General features: G+C 40.4%; 1 protein-coding gene across 5 annotated transcripts in view; it reads left to right on the top strand.

The window, feature by feature from the left end:
• The window catches only part of ANO1 (anoctamin 1), a gene marked incomplete at both ends in the record, with an annotated part of 46,696 nt that overhangs the window by 15,951 nt on the left and 13,828 nt on the right, over window positions 1–16,917 (top strand). For 2 of the 5 annotated variants that reach the window (XM_084263865.1, XM_084263867.1), the window contains 7 exons: window positions 1,492–1,533; window positions 5,294–5,358; window positions 5,933–6,067; window positions 7,445–7,605; window positions 11,322–11,404; window positions 14,113–14,184; window positions 16,125–16,202. In XM_084263865.1, the coding sequence (XP_084119991.1) occupies window positions 1,492–1,533; window positions 5,294–5,358; window positions 5,933–6,067; window positions 7,445–7,605; window positions 11,322–11,404; window positions 14,113–14,184; window positions 16,125–16,202 (636 nt within the window). Of the gene's footprint in view, window positions 1–1,491; window positions 1,534–5,293; window positions 5,359–5,932; window positions 6,068–7,444; window positions 7,606–11,321; window positions 11,444–14,112; window positions 14,185–16,124; window positions 16,203–16,917 lie in introns of all 5 variants that reach the window. The other 3 variants (XM_084263864.1, XM_084263866.1, XM_084263868.1) reach the window with 3 other exon arrangements.

Below are 16,917 nucleotides of genomic sequence, written 5' to 3'. Positions count from 1 at the left end.
GTGATCTTGAAATATATTTTACATGTCTACTCTCTGACACCAAGCAATCATTAATGTGTTACTTATTAGTGTACCAGTGTTTCAGATCCTGACTTCCTGCTTGCTTGTATCATGACTTCAGGAACTTCTGCAGACAGTTTCCATCATTCTGCTCGCTTTTAATGAATTCCCCACTTCTCTTCTACATTTGCTGATCATAGGTGACGTTTGAACTTAACATTAGAAGTTGTTTCGGTGGCTTAGCAAACAAGCTGCTTCTGTTTTTCTGACCTTCCACTATTGAGGTCCCTCACATCATTGCTAGAAAACATATTTATTCCTGGGGCACCAAGGGGCTAACTCCCGCATCCTCATCTCCCTGGCACCCCCCTTACAAGTGTGTCCAAGCCATGAGTCACCACTGGAGGAAAAACCGTAAGGGAGAATTTTAAACAATATATTTCATGGAACTGCAGACCTTCTCACTGATGAAATCTCTTTTGAGCAGTTCAGTAAGATGTCAAGAGTGCATTCAACTCTAGTGTCCATTAAGATGATTAGAGAGGGGTAGGCAATTTTAGTGGCACTCATACCTGAGCTGGGGATTCCCATCCTGACAGATGTGCACAGTGGTTGGGTGCTGATGACATTTTTACTCAAAGGTTGAAAGTATGACTACAACTGACAATCAAAGCTCTTAGCTAGACCCTGATAGAAAGGCTTGATAGATGTCAAGGGGGCGTGGCAGTCCTGCTGCTTGTGATGTACTGGCTGTGAGAGTATACAAGGGCTGTCAAGCCTGGTGCCACTTTTACAGTGTGGGATGTGAAGATGAAGTGTTTCTTCCTAGTTTTCTGCTGCCCTCATTCATGCTGGTGGTATGCAGGACTGCGAGCATTTTATCAGTGTAACTGAGACCAGAACAGCCTCTTTTTCTGCTTGATGTTTATCATACATGTCAGGCGCTCTTAAACTACAGCAATACTGCTTAGAAATCTAGAAAGGTTAAATAAACTTCTCTGCATGTACATGTCTCATGTCTTTAGACAGCTACTGATAGTCTTGTATGTAAGTTATTTATTGCCTCAGTTTACTTCTTTATCGTATTTAAAAATAGCTCCAAATTAAAACTTCAAATCTAATCAGCTCTGAGTGTTTGGAGAGTCTGGATAGGGATCAGCTCTCCCAGCCAGTCTCTTCTCTTTCAAGTGGACTGAGCTGAACCCCAAATACCGTGGCAATACCGCATCCTTTCCCTTGACATTTTTAGGCCACCTTTATCACTTATTCATTCCTTTTTCCCCAGTGACAGACATTATTACTCTTCCTTAATGTGCCTGACGACAGAAGACAAAGTGTGCTGTGACAAATGAACTCTTAAAATACAGCATTATTTTACAGATTGCTTTTTCTGTTTTTGATGCATTAAGTGAGCGGGATACATGGGTATGCGAGACACATTGCAGCTCTGGGCGCGACTCACGCAATGACGCAGATTTTCTTTTTTTAAAGGGTGACTATGAAGGTGAAAACGTTGAACCTAATGACAGAAAAGTAAGTTGATATAAAGGGGGTTGGTTTAACATATTCCTGAGAGTCCCAGCCTGAAGAGTCACCTGTTGGAATCTGGATGCTTGCCAGGATTTCACAGGAAATACCACAAAAAGGCACTAAATGCCAAGCAGTAGAAGTACAGAAGTGTCTTCCAGAGTTTAAATTTGCCCGAATGTGGAATGCAGTATGGATTACATATAAGTTACCAACCTCAAATCTGATACGTTTCTTGCCATGCTGGTAAGAGTATTGACAGCATTTCACATATAACTCCTAAAGTTCAGATGGTATAATTTCAAGCCAACTCAGTCATATTTTGGTATCTGACATAAATCCTGCTTCACTCCTTGGTGAGCTCCTGTCTCAGCACTGCAACCTCTGCTGAATTGGACTATGAGGCTCAGATTGATTGGGGGGGGGCACGGGTGTGGGGGGGGGTGGGAGGAGGGGGGAAGAGGGAGGCAGTTGAAAACATAAACACAAGAGTTATTGGGAAAGCTAAGGATTGAATATTTATCAAAGATGAGATGTTCTCAGCAAAGCTTTAAGGAGTGTGGTTCAGAGAGAAACTGCCTTGTGGATGTGTACTGACATATTGTGTCACGTTTTGTGTAAGTCTGTGTTTTAAATCATGGTTTTATTGCCTGTTTACTGAAAGTGGTAGAGTAAGACTTATTCTAAGGAAAAATAGAAGCAGCAAATTTTTCACCCTTTGCAGAAATGTTATTAAATTCAGGGTGTCCTTTCTACATACTCCTAATCACACTTCTTTGCAGAAGACAGGCTTCTTTTCCATGTGTTGGACAAAAAGTAGAGAGGTTTTGAGCAGTTCTCTCAGGAGGAGCTCCTAAATTTGGGTGCCATATAAGTTGGGCTTTCAGACTTGAAATTCTGCCTTTCCAGTTTATTTCATGGTCACATCTCCAAAGAAATGCTGTGGACTCAGGATATAGGAAAAGCATATCTAAAAGCCTCTAAATTGGTCCTATAAAAATAGGTATCCTGAATAAAAGGTCTGATGGGCCTTGAGTTGCAACTGGCTCGTCAAAAGACAGTGACTGTTTATTTCCCTCCTTTATTGATTCGTGTTAAAAATACCATGTACCTGTCATGTCATTATTAAGCAACACATTGCTCAACCAAAAATAGGATGAAAGTCCATGTTTTCTCAAAGCATCTGGATTATCATCTTTTATTACTAACTTTTCAAACCTTGCAGATTCACTCATTTCACAAGTTCACTGTGTGTTTGGAAATGTTTACCTTGGCTTTTGACTTCCAGTTCCCTAAAATAATCTTTTGGTGTGTTTTGGCGTGTCTTTTCTGGATTCTTGAGGCTTTCTTTAATCTAATTCAGTCCTTGGCCAAGCTTGTGCCTTTTTTAATGACAAAATCAAAGATTTCAGGCATAGAAATGAAGTAAATATTTAGGGTTAGTGCCCTGATCTCCTCTAATGATGTCTTTGAAGCTGTGCTTTGAATATCAGGCTGATAAATGTCAGGATAAATTAAATAATTCATTTGTATTTGAACCACAGATTTGAAGCGCTGTACAAAACTGAAACATGGCACTGATGCAAAATCTCCTTGGCTTAGCATTTTGATGTGCTTAGATCATAGAAGGGGAGTCTAATTTCTAGCACAAACTTAGCTTGAAAAGTGAAGTAAAAAAATATATAAAAGGAAGTCTTAGTTCACATGGATGTTGAGGTGTCCTGAGTCATTAATTGCTTCCCAGACATAGGCATCTGGCCTTAAGCTTTTGGAAACGTGGTTGAAAGAAACCTAAAGCAGACTAAAAATAAGAATTTACAAGAATGTTGCTTATAAAGGCCTGCCTTTAGGTTTCAGTTTCTGCTCTTTCTGTTTTAAGGAAACTAATAAAGATTAATGATTTTTGGGTTGCAGAGGGGAAAATCCATAGACCACTTATATTTTTGACATCACATTTCTGTAAAAGTAAAGAAGCTGTATTTTGTGAATGACTTGAACCATTTGCATGAGAAGTACAGCAGTTCAGCCTGGAAAGTTTGTGGTAATGATTTGGCAAGAGAATTTCAAAACCGAAGCGCTGCTTACTGTATGACTTCTCTGTGATAAAATGTAAGGAGTAGGAATGAGTACAGGCAGCAGTGGGACTGCCCTTCCTTGCTTTGCAGTATTTCACCGGAGAAATGTAGGAGGCTGACATATGTCAAGTTTCCCATGATAAAATAACCTATGTTTTCAAGCAATAACATCCTGTTTGGTCTGTTCTATGAACAAGATTAACAATGTTGCCCTCACTGTAATGATAACTGGTTTAGGTCTTGCTTGCCCAGAGCAGTTTTCATTCATAGCTGAGCCACCTTCCCACCACTGCACCTTTGTGTAACTGAGCTCTGAAATTTTCTGCCTTTTTAAAAATTTCTGTATTTATTTATTTTTATTGAAAGCTTGATGAAAAGAAATACCTTGGCAGTAGTCAGTTCATGCTATTCTATTTGAGAAAGCAGTAGAAGAGGAAAAAGGAAAAAGGTTATGTTGTTGCCAGATGAATTAATGAAAACAGAAGTGATCATCAAATTATCTCCTTGCAATATCAGTACTTGGTCCAGGAGCATCCTGCTACCAAGCTCATGTCACTGGGTAGAAGGAGGGAGAGGAGCAATAAAAGGAGACCTGACTTCACAAGCAGATGAAACTTCTCTTTCCCTTGTCCCACATACTGATAGTGATGGCTGAGTGACCAGTGAGCACACTTCATCTTCTCCAGTTTTTTGGCCATGCACTGATTTCTTGTTCACGCTTTAGCTGAACTGAATTAAGAACAAAAAACCCCAAACTGCCAAATCTCAGAAGCATTATTTATATATTTTTCAAAGTAAAGGGTAAGCTGAATGTCTCAGAGGAACTTATTTTTGGGAGGGATTGAATTTTATAAATCACGAATCTAGTGATCATTGCTTTCCTTGGCCAGCATCCTTACCAAAAGGGTGAGTGGAAATCATCGTGTTCTTTCAGTTGAAAGCTGGAAAACTCCTAAATGCAGCCTTCGAGGTACCTTTGCGCAGCTCCTCCTGAAGGACCCTGAATATTACTAAAGTGAAAACATACCAGTTCTTCCTAGTTTTTTCTGTCCTGTAACTCAAAGCCTATTCATCTTTGACATCCGTTCTGCTAGATGCTTCCTATGGGTCATACAATTGGAACTACTCTCCCCATCCATGCTGTAGTTATTCATCAGTCCCATTGCTGAAGAGCCTTTTAATGTACAGAATTCATCACTGTATTATTATAGAATGCCAAGTCATCAAATCTGGTTTTAATACTTAATGCAGACTTTGTGTATTGGCAGATTCTAGGTTGAAACCACAAAGTGATGAGACCGGATCAACCGTGTGAGCTCTGCAGTTTGCTGGGACCAAAGGAGAACTTTTTGCAAGGGCATGTAGTGACAGGACAAGGGGTGATGGCTTTAAACTGGAGGAGGGGAGATTTAGATTAGATATTAGGGAGAAATTCTTTCCTGTGAATGTGCTGAGCCCCTGGTACAGGCTGCCCAGAGAAGCTGTGGCTGCCCCTGGGTCCCTGGCAGTGTTCAAGGCCAGGTTGGATGGGACTTTGGGCAGCCTGGGCTAGGGGAGGGTGTCCATGCCTGTGGCAGGGGTTGGGGCTAGATGGGCTTTGAGGTCCTTTCCAACCCAAACCTGTCTAGGACTCTGAGAAAACACTCATGTACACAATGCTTCAGCTTTCACCTCACTTATCTGTTTCACAGCTCCTGTGTGAGGAGTGGGCGAGCTATGGAGTCTTTTACAAATATCAGCCTATTGACCTGGTGAGGTAAGAGTTCATCCCTAAATGTTGTGTTACAATGGGGCAGTGCTGAAGCTGTGCACAGCAGTGCTTTTGACAGTGTCTTTCTGTGGATACTGCACTCAGTGCCAGCCCAAGGGACTCCAGAGAATGGGGGAAAAGTTTTTCTGGGTTAAGAGATATGTTCATATATCCCACCTAGTGTGAAAGCTTGCAGGAGAAATATTTTTAATGATTTCTTTTTGCTCGTGGTGAGATCTGAGACCCTCTGGAGAAAATTAGGTGCTTTTTAAGAGAATTATCTCACAGAAGATCCAAAGATACCAATTTACACAGCAGGAACATGGGTAAAAAATTACTAGTAGGTCTGGCTTACTTTCATGGTGCCTGTATCTCTGAATTAACTCCAAGCATCATGAGAAAGAGAGTACTCTGAGAAGAGAAAAATTCCCACAGGTCCTCAGATCTTACTTTCTCCATGCTTAATCCAGCTGTGATTTGTAATTTTAGCCATGTTATATTTTAAGAAATAGGAAACATTTCTCACTCTCTCATTTCTTTTTTTCCCCTCTCTTTTTTTTTTTTTTTAAATGTATTTCAGAAAATACTTTGGAGAGAAGATTGGACTATATTTTGCCTGGCTGGGAGTTTATACACAAATGCTTATTCCAGCTTCAATAGTAGGGATTATTGTTTTCCTCTATGGCTGCGCAACAGTGGATGAGAATATACCAAGGTAAAATAAATAAATAAATAGATTCTATTATTTGAGGCCACTAGAAACTCGAAGTTTTGTCGCTAATATCTAGGGTGAGCAGAGCTGAAACTGTGGCTCTTGGTTTCTAGGGCTCGCCCTTTGCCACCCACAGCCTGACCCCACAGCCAGTGTTGGGAGGCCATGGCTTCCCAAGGTGTCTCTCCCAGCTGGTGCTTGCTGGAGTAGAGTATGCTCCCACTGCTCTCCCTCCTCACACCCTGCATGCCTCATCTTTTGGAAGCTGTGCTTCAAATGAAGCCACCACAGCAGGGCCAGGAGAGCCTGCCGTCCCAGCAATACCCGCTTCCAGTAAGCGATGGAGCGCTACCAAGGGCTGAGAGTGGCCAGCGGAACTGCAACACGTTTTAAATCATTAGCATTTCTTGCTAATATTACTTGTGGAGTTGGCATTGATGCACTAAAAATAATTCTTGGCTGGTTGCTCAGGTGGTTTTTTTCTTTTTTCCCCTTCTAACTCAGAGGATTATGTTAAAACAAACCAACAAATTACTGCTAATGATAGGTTTTAGAGCTTTCCATCATCAAATGCTGAGGAGGGCATTGTGTGGCATAAAGATGAATCAAGAATATACATGTCTAAAATAAGCAATAGGAGTCAGATTAACAAAATCTTGATGTCCTACTATTTTTAATTTTTTAATAAGGTTTGTATTATAATATTTTTAAAGCCCTATGATTTTTCATTATTTGCCCTGCATGCATCATCAGCTATAGATGAAAATTACATAGTTTGTACAAGAAGCACAAGCACTGAGTATCAAAGCAAATAATAGATATCGAAAAATAGATTTTTATTTTTTTTCATTAAGATTGCTTTGTACTGCTTCCAAAAGTTGAAGAAAGTCAGAAGTTGGACCATCACTGCTGCTATTTCACAGATGGAGTGCATAAAAGATAAATCCAGTCTTTTGATACTCAGCATTTCCCTTGTACCTTATCTATTGCTGTGGTTATTTCAAAACAAGAATGATTTTTACTTTTTTTTTAAACATTTTTTTCCCCCCTGTAAGATCCTATAGTAAAACACATAGATTTTTATGCCTCTTGTAATGTTCTCTTACACCCTAGACTATAAGTAGGGATGAAGATGGAGGGAGACAGAAGCCTTGCCTCACATTTTCAGCCCGTACCATGATGTGGGTTATGATCAGAGCTGCTTGCAGGGGCAAGAGCTGGGGAGCACTGTGAGGGTAGTTTCTGGTGGCCCTACAACCAGCGGGTACCATCTGATGGCCCTACAACCAGGAGCAGATGCTGTGCAGAGAAAAGATCATCAGAGCATGTAAGATGGAGCCATGTTGACTGTGTTTTTTCCATCTTATTGCTTCATTGCAGTATGGAAATGTGTGACCAGAGAAACAATATCACCATGTGTCCCTTATGTGACAGAACGTGCAGCTACTGGAAGATGAGCTCTGCTTGTGCGACTGCTCGTGCAAGTCATCTGTTTGATAACCCTGCAACTGTCTTCTTCTCAGTCTTCATGGCTCTCTGGGGTAAGAAGATATATGCCTTCATGTTAAGTTTTTAATTATTTAAATACAACAGGAAGAAACAGAAGAGATAAAGCAGTGCATTTATACTCAGGCAGTTAATTATATAAAGAACTTTTCTTTTCTTTCCCATGAAACTGTCACCCTCAAATTTATATTCTGGACTGAAGGCTAAAATTCAAAAAGTTGCTCAAGATGAATATCAAATGAAATTGTTAAGCATCTGTCATAAAACTGCTGTGTGGTGTGTCAAAATTTCATTAACAGGATTGCATACCTCGCCAAAAAAAACCAAACCACCCCACTAATCTATTTGCAGAGCCAGCTTCCACTTTAGAACATTACAGAAGAAATGCATTAATGTACTCTGGGGTCATGAGGAGGGGTCCACAGGGAAGCGAAATGGCCTTGAGCGTCTCAGGACAAACCAAGATTGATTCTTGAGTGTGCTCCGAGATGCAATTAAGTTTATCAGCAGCCAGGCATCACACATGTATGCCATGAAGAAGGAGCAGTGGTGTTATAGGTATTATTTCTGATGCTGACTGCTCCTCAGCTTTGAGAAGATCACTTAACCTTCCTTGGCACATCTGTAGAATTTGGTTAAATATATTAACCCTCTTATGAAACCTTTGAGAGTGTCTTCAGGAATGGTTATCAAAGACTTTTCTTCTCCCTGATGGAGACAGGTTGGGGACCTCCTTGCTTGGGCACCCCAACACCAGCCCTCCCATCATCCTCCATGCTGGCCAAGAGGGCCTGTTGAGATAAAAGTGAGCTGATGAGCTCCAAACCCCGTGCTCGTAACTGAGCCCTATACAGAGATGCTGCAGAGATCAGGGAAACGTCTGTTATTTTCCCCCAGCTTTGAAGTTTGATAGCCACACAGTCCCAGCACCAGTGAGAACTGCACAAGGTGCCGTTTGCCCCTCCTGTATGCCTTGTTGCGAGTTACAAATAACCTGGTTTGGATTGCATTTAATCCTAAAATCATAGCCCAAGGATTTTTAATCCTAAAATCATAGCCATCATATTTGTACTAGTATATAGGGAACCATTTTTACATTAACCTTCATCTGAACTGATTTTAGTACAATTCAACGTCATTAATTTATAGCAGTGCCTTTTTGACCAAGGTTTCCATTTGAGTTGGCTGTGTTTTAGTGGCAAACCTAAAAGCTCATTATCAGGTACTGTAGAAAAACAGTAAGGATGGTCTTGCAGAGGAATTTTGGGAATAGTGGGAAGTCGAGAGCACTGCAGGTCCAGAGGGGAAGCAGGGGGAGGTTGAACTCAACCAGTTTCTCGACAGGGAGGAGGGATCACTATTTTACAGATCATCTCACCACATTGGATATGTGGAGAAATGTGATATACCCCAAAGCAGGATGCAGGGTCAGAGACTTAAAATAACCTGATGCACTCACATGGAGAGTCAAGTATCGGTTTCGGTCTCCCTCATTCCTCTGGACTGCACGTGGATTTTAGTACATAATTGTTGTCCAAAAAGTAATGCTGTTCGCCTCCCTTTTCTTAGCAAAAAACTGCAGGTCCCTCCATCCATTTTTTACATTCTTGGGTGAAGTAAGATGTATTGGAAGTCAGTTTCTGTGCTCTCGACCAAATCAGGCTTAATGTCTGGGGTAGTTTTGGAGTGGGATGTGAAACTCCTCAAGTTCTTTACTGTCAACATAAAATGTTACTGTGGTACAACAGCATATAAAATAATTGTTTCAAAAAAGGCCTTTTTTAAATTGAGAAAATCAGAGCTTTTTCTATGTAGTTTTGAGTTTGCATTATTGCAAATTTAATTTCAAAAGCATCTGTCAAAACAATTTTAAAAAAAAAAAAGAGCTCTTCATTATTGAAGGAAATAGTATCAACAAAAATTGGCTTTCTCCAAACTTAGGCACATGTATGCTCTCCAGTACTATTTGTGAGCACCTCTGCACATAAAGTGGGAAGTTTTCTTAGGTTTGTGTACAGTTAAAGAGTTGAGGCAGAGGACACCCAAGTAACCTGCTTCAGTGATGCAGGGCACCCTTAGTATAGCAAGAAAATTAGCCCAAGGTCAGGGGTATTACTGTGAGCAACCATCTGGCCAGGCTTTCTTTGTATGGTAGTGACATTGTAACACCTTGGAGAACCTACAAGTGTTAAAACGCTATAGCAGCGAGCTGAGCCCTGGTCAGAAGTTTAGCATTAAACATGGACCATAGCCCAGGGCTGTTTGCTGTTAAATGGCATTGAAAACAACAGAAAATCCAGATACAATCATCTGGATGGTAGCTTTTTAGTTATTTTTAAGCTCTGCTTATGCATCCAGATGAAATGTGGAAATGTGGGTGCGCTTGGCACAGCGGTGGTGCACCCCTACCTGGCATGTCCGCTGAAGGCTTTTGCAACGAGCTGTGTTTCAGACACAGCCTTTTCATTTTTCACTGTTGGAAGTCAGTGCCACGGAGAGATCTCTAGCAGCTCTAAGAAATGACGTCTCATTCATTTTCGGTATTTCTCGCTGCACATGGAAGCTGCAGACCCCCAGCAGAAGACCTGCTGGTGGCAGGGAGAGGGGAGGCAAACTCAGAGGGGTGACACAGACCCTCCTAAGATAGGGCAGTGGCCATCCCCATTTTCAGGGAGCCTATGGCTTGCTAAGGAGCTTAAGTTGTAAGTTTTGCATGTGAGAATTTTGCTTGGAAGGCGAATGAATGTTGTGACCCCTGCCTGGCTCCAGTCATCAGTGTGTCCTTTCCTCTCTTCAACTTTCTTACCCTCTCCCTGCCTCCGTTTTTTCTGGATGTGAACGTTTCTGAGCACATCTGTTAATACTCACTGCGGGAAACTCCCCTGGGAACACCATTTCTTGGTAGACTTGCCTCTTTCATAATCACGTATTTATTATACAGCCCTGGTGTATTCCCAGCATCTAAATATGTCCTCTGAGAACTTGCTCGGTCTCAGAGGCAGATAGACTGATATAGACCGGGATCGTTTGTTGGGACTCAAGAGTTGTTTGAGGTTTCTTTTATGTAAGTCTTCTCCATCAAAAAGAAAATGACAGTGTTTCTAACAAGAAAAGCCCTTAAAGGCTACCCCTTTAACAGCCCGCCCACCTGCAGGCATGCATATTTGGGTTTGTGTGTGGCGATTGGAGCTAACCATGCTATTATGACCACTTTATGGATGTAATTATAATAATATAAAAATGCTTAATCTTGATATCTTTGAGGGAATAATTATCCCATGAGTACAAGGCTAGTTAAATCATTCTTGTTGTATATAGATAAAATACAGGTTTGTTTGGATTTAGTGATGTAATTATGTGCAGATAAAGACCAGCAATATTAATAGTCACGCATACAAATATTTAATTATTTTGATGTCTGACTTCCTTATGCCACTAAGAAAATCGTAGGCATCTGTCCACGTGAAACTGTGGCTGTAATACATGCCCTTTCTTTTAGTTTGCCCAAATCAAAACGTTGGCTTCTCACACTGTTAATCAGTATTTCCCAGATAGACATTGCTGTTGAATAAAAGAGCAACAGAAATGAAGTACACTTGGCCTGGTATACGCTATGGTATTGCAACTTTTGGAGGTGGGGAGGTGTACTTCAGGCAACGTGGAGTGTGGCCAACACACCTCTTAAGACAAATCCCAGAGGCTGATGTGTTGGGTTAAAAATGTCAAAATAATTGTTAAACTGTTTTTTCAGCTGCCACCTTTATGGAACACTGGAAGAGAAAACAGATGCGTCTCAACTACAGGTGGGACCTGACTGGGTTTGAAGAGGAGGAGGTTGGTCCCTTTAGTTCTGACTCTTTGACTTTCACTGTGGTGTTGCTGATAGCTCCTTGTCCTGGGCGTGTAGACTTTGTCTCACAGAGAACTGCTCTTGGGGTGGTTCTGTCATTTAGAGGAAAGGAAAATCCGGTACATGAACTATTTGAGGTTTTAATAGCAGGGGTATGACTAGTATGTCTTGTTGCCGTAGAAACATAATTGTATAGCCACAAAATGGTGTGGGGTTTTTTTGTAACGTGTGTAGTTAGGTCACACCTAGCAGTGTAGGCATGGAATATATAGCTCAGACCTTTCTTCTGGGCCGAAGTCAGGGTGCTAACAACGAAGGACGTTGTTATTCATGTCCTGCTGCTGTAAATCAGAAACAAATGTATTGAAGTTGATAAAGTTACAGCACTGTATAAAAGCACTGAAAAAATCCTATTAACTTTTAACGATGCAGAATCAAGTTCTGACTTGGAAAATACCTAAGAAAATATTGCCAGGCCTGTGGGCTTGGGGCAGTGGGAGGGGCACAAATGTGGAGGTGGTTTTGGTTGGGGTTTTTTTTTGGGGGGGGGGGGGGGGGGGGGGGAGTGGCGTGGAGTTTGTTTTCCTAAAAAATCCCAAATATCCCTAGCCAGGTTTAGACTAAATGTGCTAAATAATGTGAAGGGGGGAAGGGTCTATTCCTTATGAAGAAAGATCTTAAAATCAATGAAGTTTTAGAAGGAAAATCCCCAGCCAGCTGAGAAGCTGTATCCCACCTTTTTATTTTGACAAAAAAAGACGGAATACCTTCCTAGATCACGACACAGTCCCAGCCCTGTCAGCCTTGCCCTGGACTGCACTGGTTCAGTGTCAGTGGAGGCATGCAGGTTCTTTCTATTTTCCCATTGTAGGTGACAAGCCGTGCTGCAAAACCCTGCTGCCAGGTCTGGGCTAGGGCTGATGGGTTGGACAGGCGTCTGCTCTGTTGTTTGCTGGCCCAGTGGCTTCTTTTTTGTTGTTGTTGTTATTAAAAGAAGTATGACCGCCCTTGTCATATCTCTAGATGTTCTAAATAGATACACAACAAATATTGCTCACGTGAAACAAAATCCTCACCAGCCCTGGGTTCAGCACTATGCAGCTGGATGAGCCTGGCACAGTTATTGTTCCCCTCGCCCCTAAAATCTCTCTGCTTGAATTATCTCCTCTTAATATGTTTATCTCCTACGTAATATATTTAGACTTACTATGCCAGCAGCCCCTGCACCATGCGCCTTGCTAGATCATACCTATCCTACTGGGTGAGAATATAGGGATTTATTTTCTGGATACTGCGTCGCTCTTTTATTTTTGGTAACTTGTTGTTAGGATACATGAAAGTATAAAGGATTAACTGTATCTTTCCAATGTCTATCCCCTTCATGTCTGAGTCCAGAGCTTTTACACATCTAAAACAGCAGCTGCTAATAAAGAATATTTTATTCTTTGTTTTGTGTAGTCAGTGTTAGATAATAGAGTCACGGGATTGGCAAAGAATCTAAGCCCTTCCCATTTCTGATTTGGGTGACCCTTAAGCTGGTATCATGTAGAAGAATCAGGGTTTCAAGTGATATAATAAAACCCAGAGTATCTTGGTGATTTTAGGGACGCCAAGTTCATGCAGTGCTTACAGTAATATTAATGTGCTGTAGAACATGACTGATTTTTCTCTGGTAGTGTCTAGCTGTCCACTGTACTTATGTTTGTTTCATGTAATTTAAAATATAAATCCAATATGATCTGGAACAGTTCAATAATCAAATTTTTGTTGTTTTGTTTTGTGTTTTTTTCTTGTTTTTCGTGGTTTTTTCTGGTTTCCTGAAGGAGGCAGTCAAGGTTTGGAAAACATTTTTTTTTTTAAATTGCTCCTATCTTTTTTATTACATGTCTACTGATGAATGCCATCTTTTGATCTCCACCTCTTCTTTTTCAAGCATCAGATTTTCTTTAGATCTCCCACTGATTGCTTTGCCTTTACACCCTTCCCCTCTCCACTTCTTCAGACTTTTTTCAACTCCGTTCTGTTTTCCATCCGATGCATAATTGTGAATTCTAAATCTTTTATGAATGCGCTGTTATTGTGAATTCCAAATACGTGAATCTTTCTGAATCTTTTGGCTGTCTCTTACTCCTGAGTGTTTCATACACCCCCTCCTTCAATGCACACCGGTTAGTCAGTGGATTCTGTCCAAGACAGGATTAGAGGAAGGCCCCAACTGATGGTTTTCTGGGATCCCAAAGCCAAGTACTTTACATACGTTCAGCAGATTGCTGTTTCCCCTGTGAGCTGAGGATTGCTGAAATGACAGCTGATGACATGCAAAATCTAATTTTTATCAAAAAGATAGGTAAATAATATCCAAGCATAATGCCACACAGTATGAACCATGCTGTCTGCAGGTTGTGTTGTATACTCTTATATATCAGATTTAATCTACCTAGCATTGCATGTGGCTGGCTGATAGTCAGTGCAGATTGTTCTGCAGATGCTGCTGTAGAACTGTGAATGATACAGGACTTAATTTTTTTAAAAAATTATTTCAGCCAACTGAAATGAACAACATACCAAGTAAATTGAAATTCAGTTAGAAAACATGGAAATTACCAGGAAATCGACCTGCAAACAGTTTGTATGTAGCAGATACAGAAAATAAATAATTTTTCTCTTTTATGAAATATTACTTATTTCACAGGATCATCCAAGAGCAGAATATGAAGCTAAAGTTTTAGAAAAATCGCTGAGAAAAGAGCACAAACATAAAGAGGTATGGTAAAAATATCCATTTGTTTCAATTAGAAAAAAATATTTTTTTAAAAAGAAGATTGTTATAGAAGGCACTGGCCCAAGACTAAGAAATAGATTAAAGAGTAGTGTCATTGCACGTGGTGTTTAAATTCCAGATATCTTTGGTCCTAACTTACATGGGACATTTCATCTGTACCAGTGCACAAGACCTCATTAAGTCTAGAAATGCCTAATAATTAGATACAGGAATGTGACTTGGGGAAGCTAATTGAAGCCAATTGAAGGGGCGCTGCTGTTGTTAGGCTTACGAATCAAGGTTGAGAGAACTGTAATGAGACATCCTACTCTGTGTTAATACAAGTGCCTAAAGCCTCTCAGGAGAGGATCTCGTGTCTTGATAGACTTTTTTTGTAAACAGAACTATTACTAGAGCATTCATGAAGAGAACTAACACCAACTTCCTTGCTGGTTTCCAGCTGTGATAGTAGCTTTCTGCCTTTTAAAAACATAGCTTCCATTTTATTCCACTGAGTAAGGCAGTGCTGCCAGTTGTCCCAGGGGCATGTGCATCTCGCCAATGGATGGTGCAGTGCCTACAAGTAGCTTATGTGCCCTTTTGCCCAAGGCTGTAATTCCTTCTCTGTTACTGTCTGTCAGCAGCACACTGATTTGAAAAAGCTCCTTTTCTCGTGGACATACTGATTTCCTCTCTAGCAGAGGTTATTCCCCCCTTAACTTCAATAATTCAGCCATTTGTATGACGGTATCTCTAAGCGGAGAAGTAGGTGCTCCAGCAATAAAATCTGTAGGCAGAAATTCCTCTTTTGTATCTGTTGTTGGTGGCACAGTAGTGTGGAACCACTACTGTGCCCTAAGTTGGACTTCACTGAAAACCCAATGAAAATACAACTGTGGTAACCATATTAACATTAAATACACTACAAGAGACAACATACATAGATTGGGCTGGCATTAAACCGATTGTGTCTGATTTTGTCACATGCTATATTTGAGTGACGTTGGGCCCCTCTTAAAAGATGGTAAAAAGCCTACAGTGGTTTGTTCCCGTTAATCTATAGGATGCAGTGTGTAAGTGGTTCAGCGTCATGTGCAGTAACTTCCTCGCAGCTTTGCTTTAAAACCCTATGCAGAAGAAAAAGAGTTGGGGTTTCTGCCCTCTTACCAGCTGAGTAAACAGTGTTGGAGCACTGACTTCGTTGTGTTCTGCTAAAAACATGTGACTTGCTGTGCTTTTGGGTATATTACCAATTCAGGTCGTTAGTGTGGAAGACTGTATGGTCACTGGACAATTAATGTATGGTGACCTCAAAGTATTGGAGTACAAAAGCTGAGCAATTAAGAGAGGATTTTTTAAAAAATTATTTTATTTATTCATTCATTTATTTTTAACCAGACTATTTATAACTTTTTGGGCTGTGTTCAATTTGGATGTTACTAATTTGGGAAACGTGAGAAAAGGATTTTTTTCTGAAAGACTCGGTAATTATCTTTCATTGGGATCTATAGTGTTAAAGTTCAAATTCAACACTTGTAAGAAATCTTGGTAATCTTAGAGAAAAAAATACCTAAAGTTAAACCAGAAAAATGCACATATTTTTTGAAGATAAGTCCAATTTAAAAAAAACAAAATAAGAAAAAACTTTGTGGACATTCTATATACATCATAAAGGAAAAAGGGGGGTAAAATCCAAAACATAAAAGGAAAAATCCTTTCCAGGATTGCTTGTACCCCAGGATTTGGGGAAAGAGTTTGTCTTCTGCTGTCGTTAGGTTTTATTAACCTAAAGCTGAAACTCAAATCCTTAAGCAAAGTTATCGAGCACTTGTGGCTAAACTGCAATGTATGCCAACTCAGTAGAGACGATACAGAATAATTTAGCAATGCTTTGTAATGCTATATTGCCGGATCCTTCTTTTGTTTCCTTTGACTGCCATCAGAAACATCGGTATTTTCCAGAAGAGACAGCAAACAAATGGAGACAAAGAGTTAAGACAGTCATGGCTGGGGTGAAATTGGTTCTTTTTATTCAAACTTATGAAGAAACTCAAATTATGAGTAATTATGGAAGACACAAATCAATTTGGTTTTGGCTGTTGAACCTTTGTTTAATATTCACATTCAGTTCTGGGTTTCTTCCCCATCCTCCCTTGTTTCTTCTTTGGGACACTTTCTGTGCATTGGGAATGGCATTGCATGGCTCATCTAGATTTACCTTCCTGGACTGACATTATGTTTTGCGATGGAGCATGGGCCATGCGTTGAAAGAATTGCCTGCACTTCCCTGCAACAATGTGCATGCAATAAAAATAGAATTTGAGTAATATTTTTATGTTCCTTATAATGTGTGTGTGTGTCATCTTCCATAATGTTCCTTTTATTGTTTTATTTTCTGGTGTTTAGAAACAATTCCTGGCATTAAAGTTTATGAAAGACTCTAGATGAGCAGTACTAAATGAAACTTTCATGGCCGAATTCAGGTAGTGACTGGTTGACTGGATTTAGGGTATCCTGCAAGGAGTTACTATCCATGCGCATTGCATGGTCCATTGAATACCACGTGGAAAATCAGGTTGCTAAAAATAACTAATATTTGAGGAATTTCAAGCCTTATCACACACTAAAACAAGATCATCTCTGTTGGCTGTGCATTCTTCTTGGGGTTACTGAGTACCATACTTTATCTGTATTTCACTGGAACTACTTGTGCAACTCAAGAGCTGCAAATATTAA

This window comes from Gallinula chloropus (assembly GCF_964237585.1).
Source record: "Gallinula chloropus genome assembly, chromosome: 4".
NCBI lineage: Eukaryota > Metazoa > Chordata > Aves > Gruiformes > Rallidae > Gallinula > Gallinula chloropus.
This window is presented reverse-complemented; position numbering and strand designations above follow the sequence as displayed.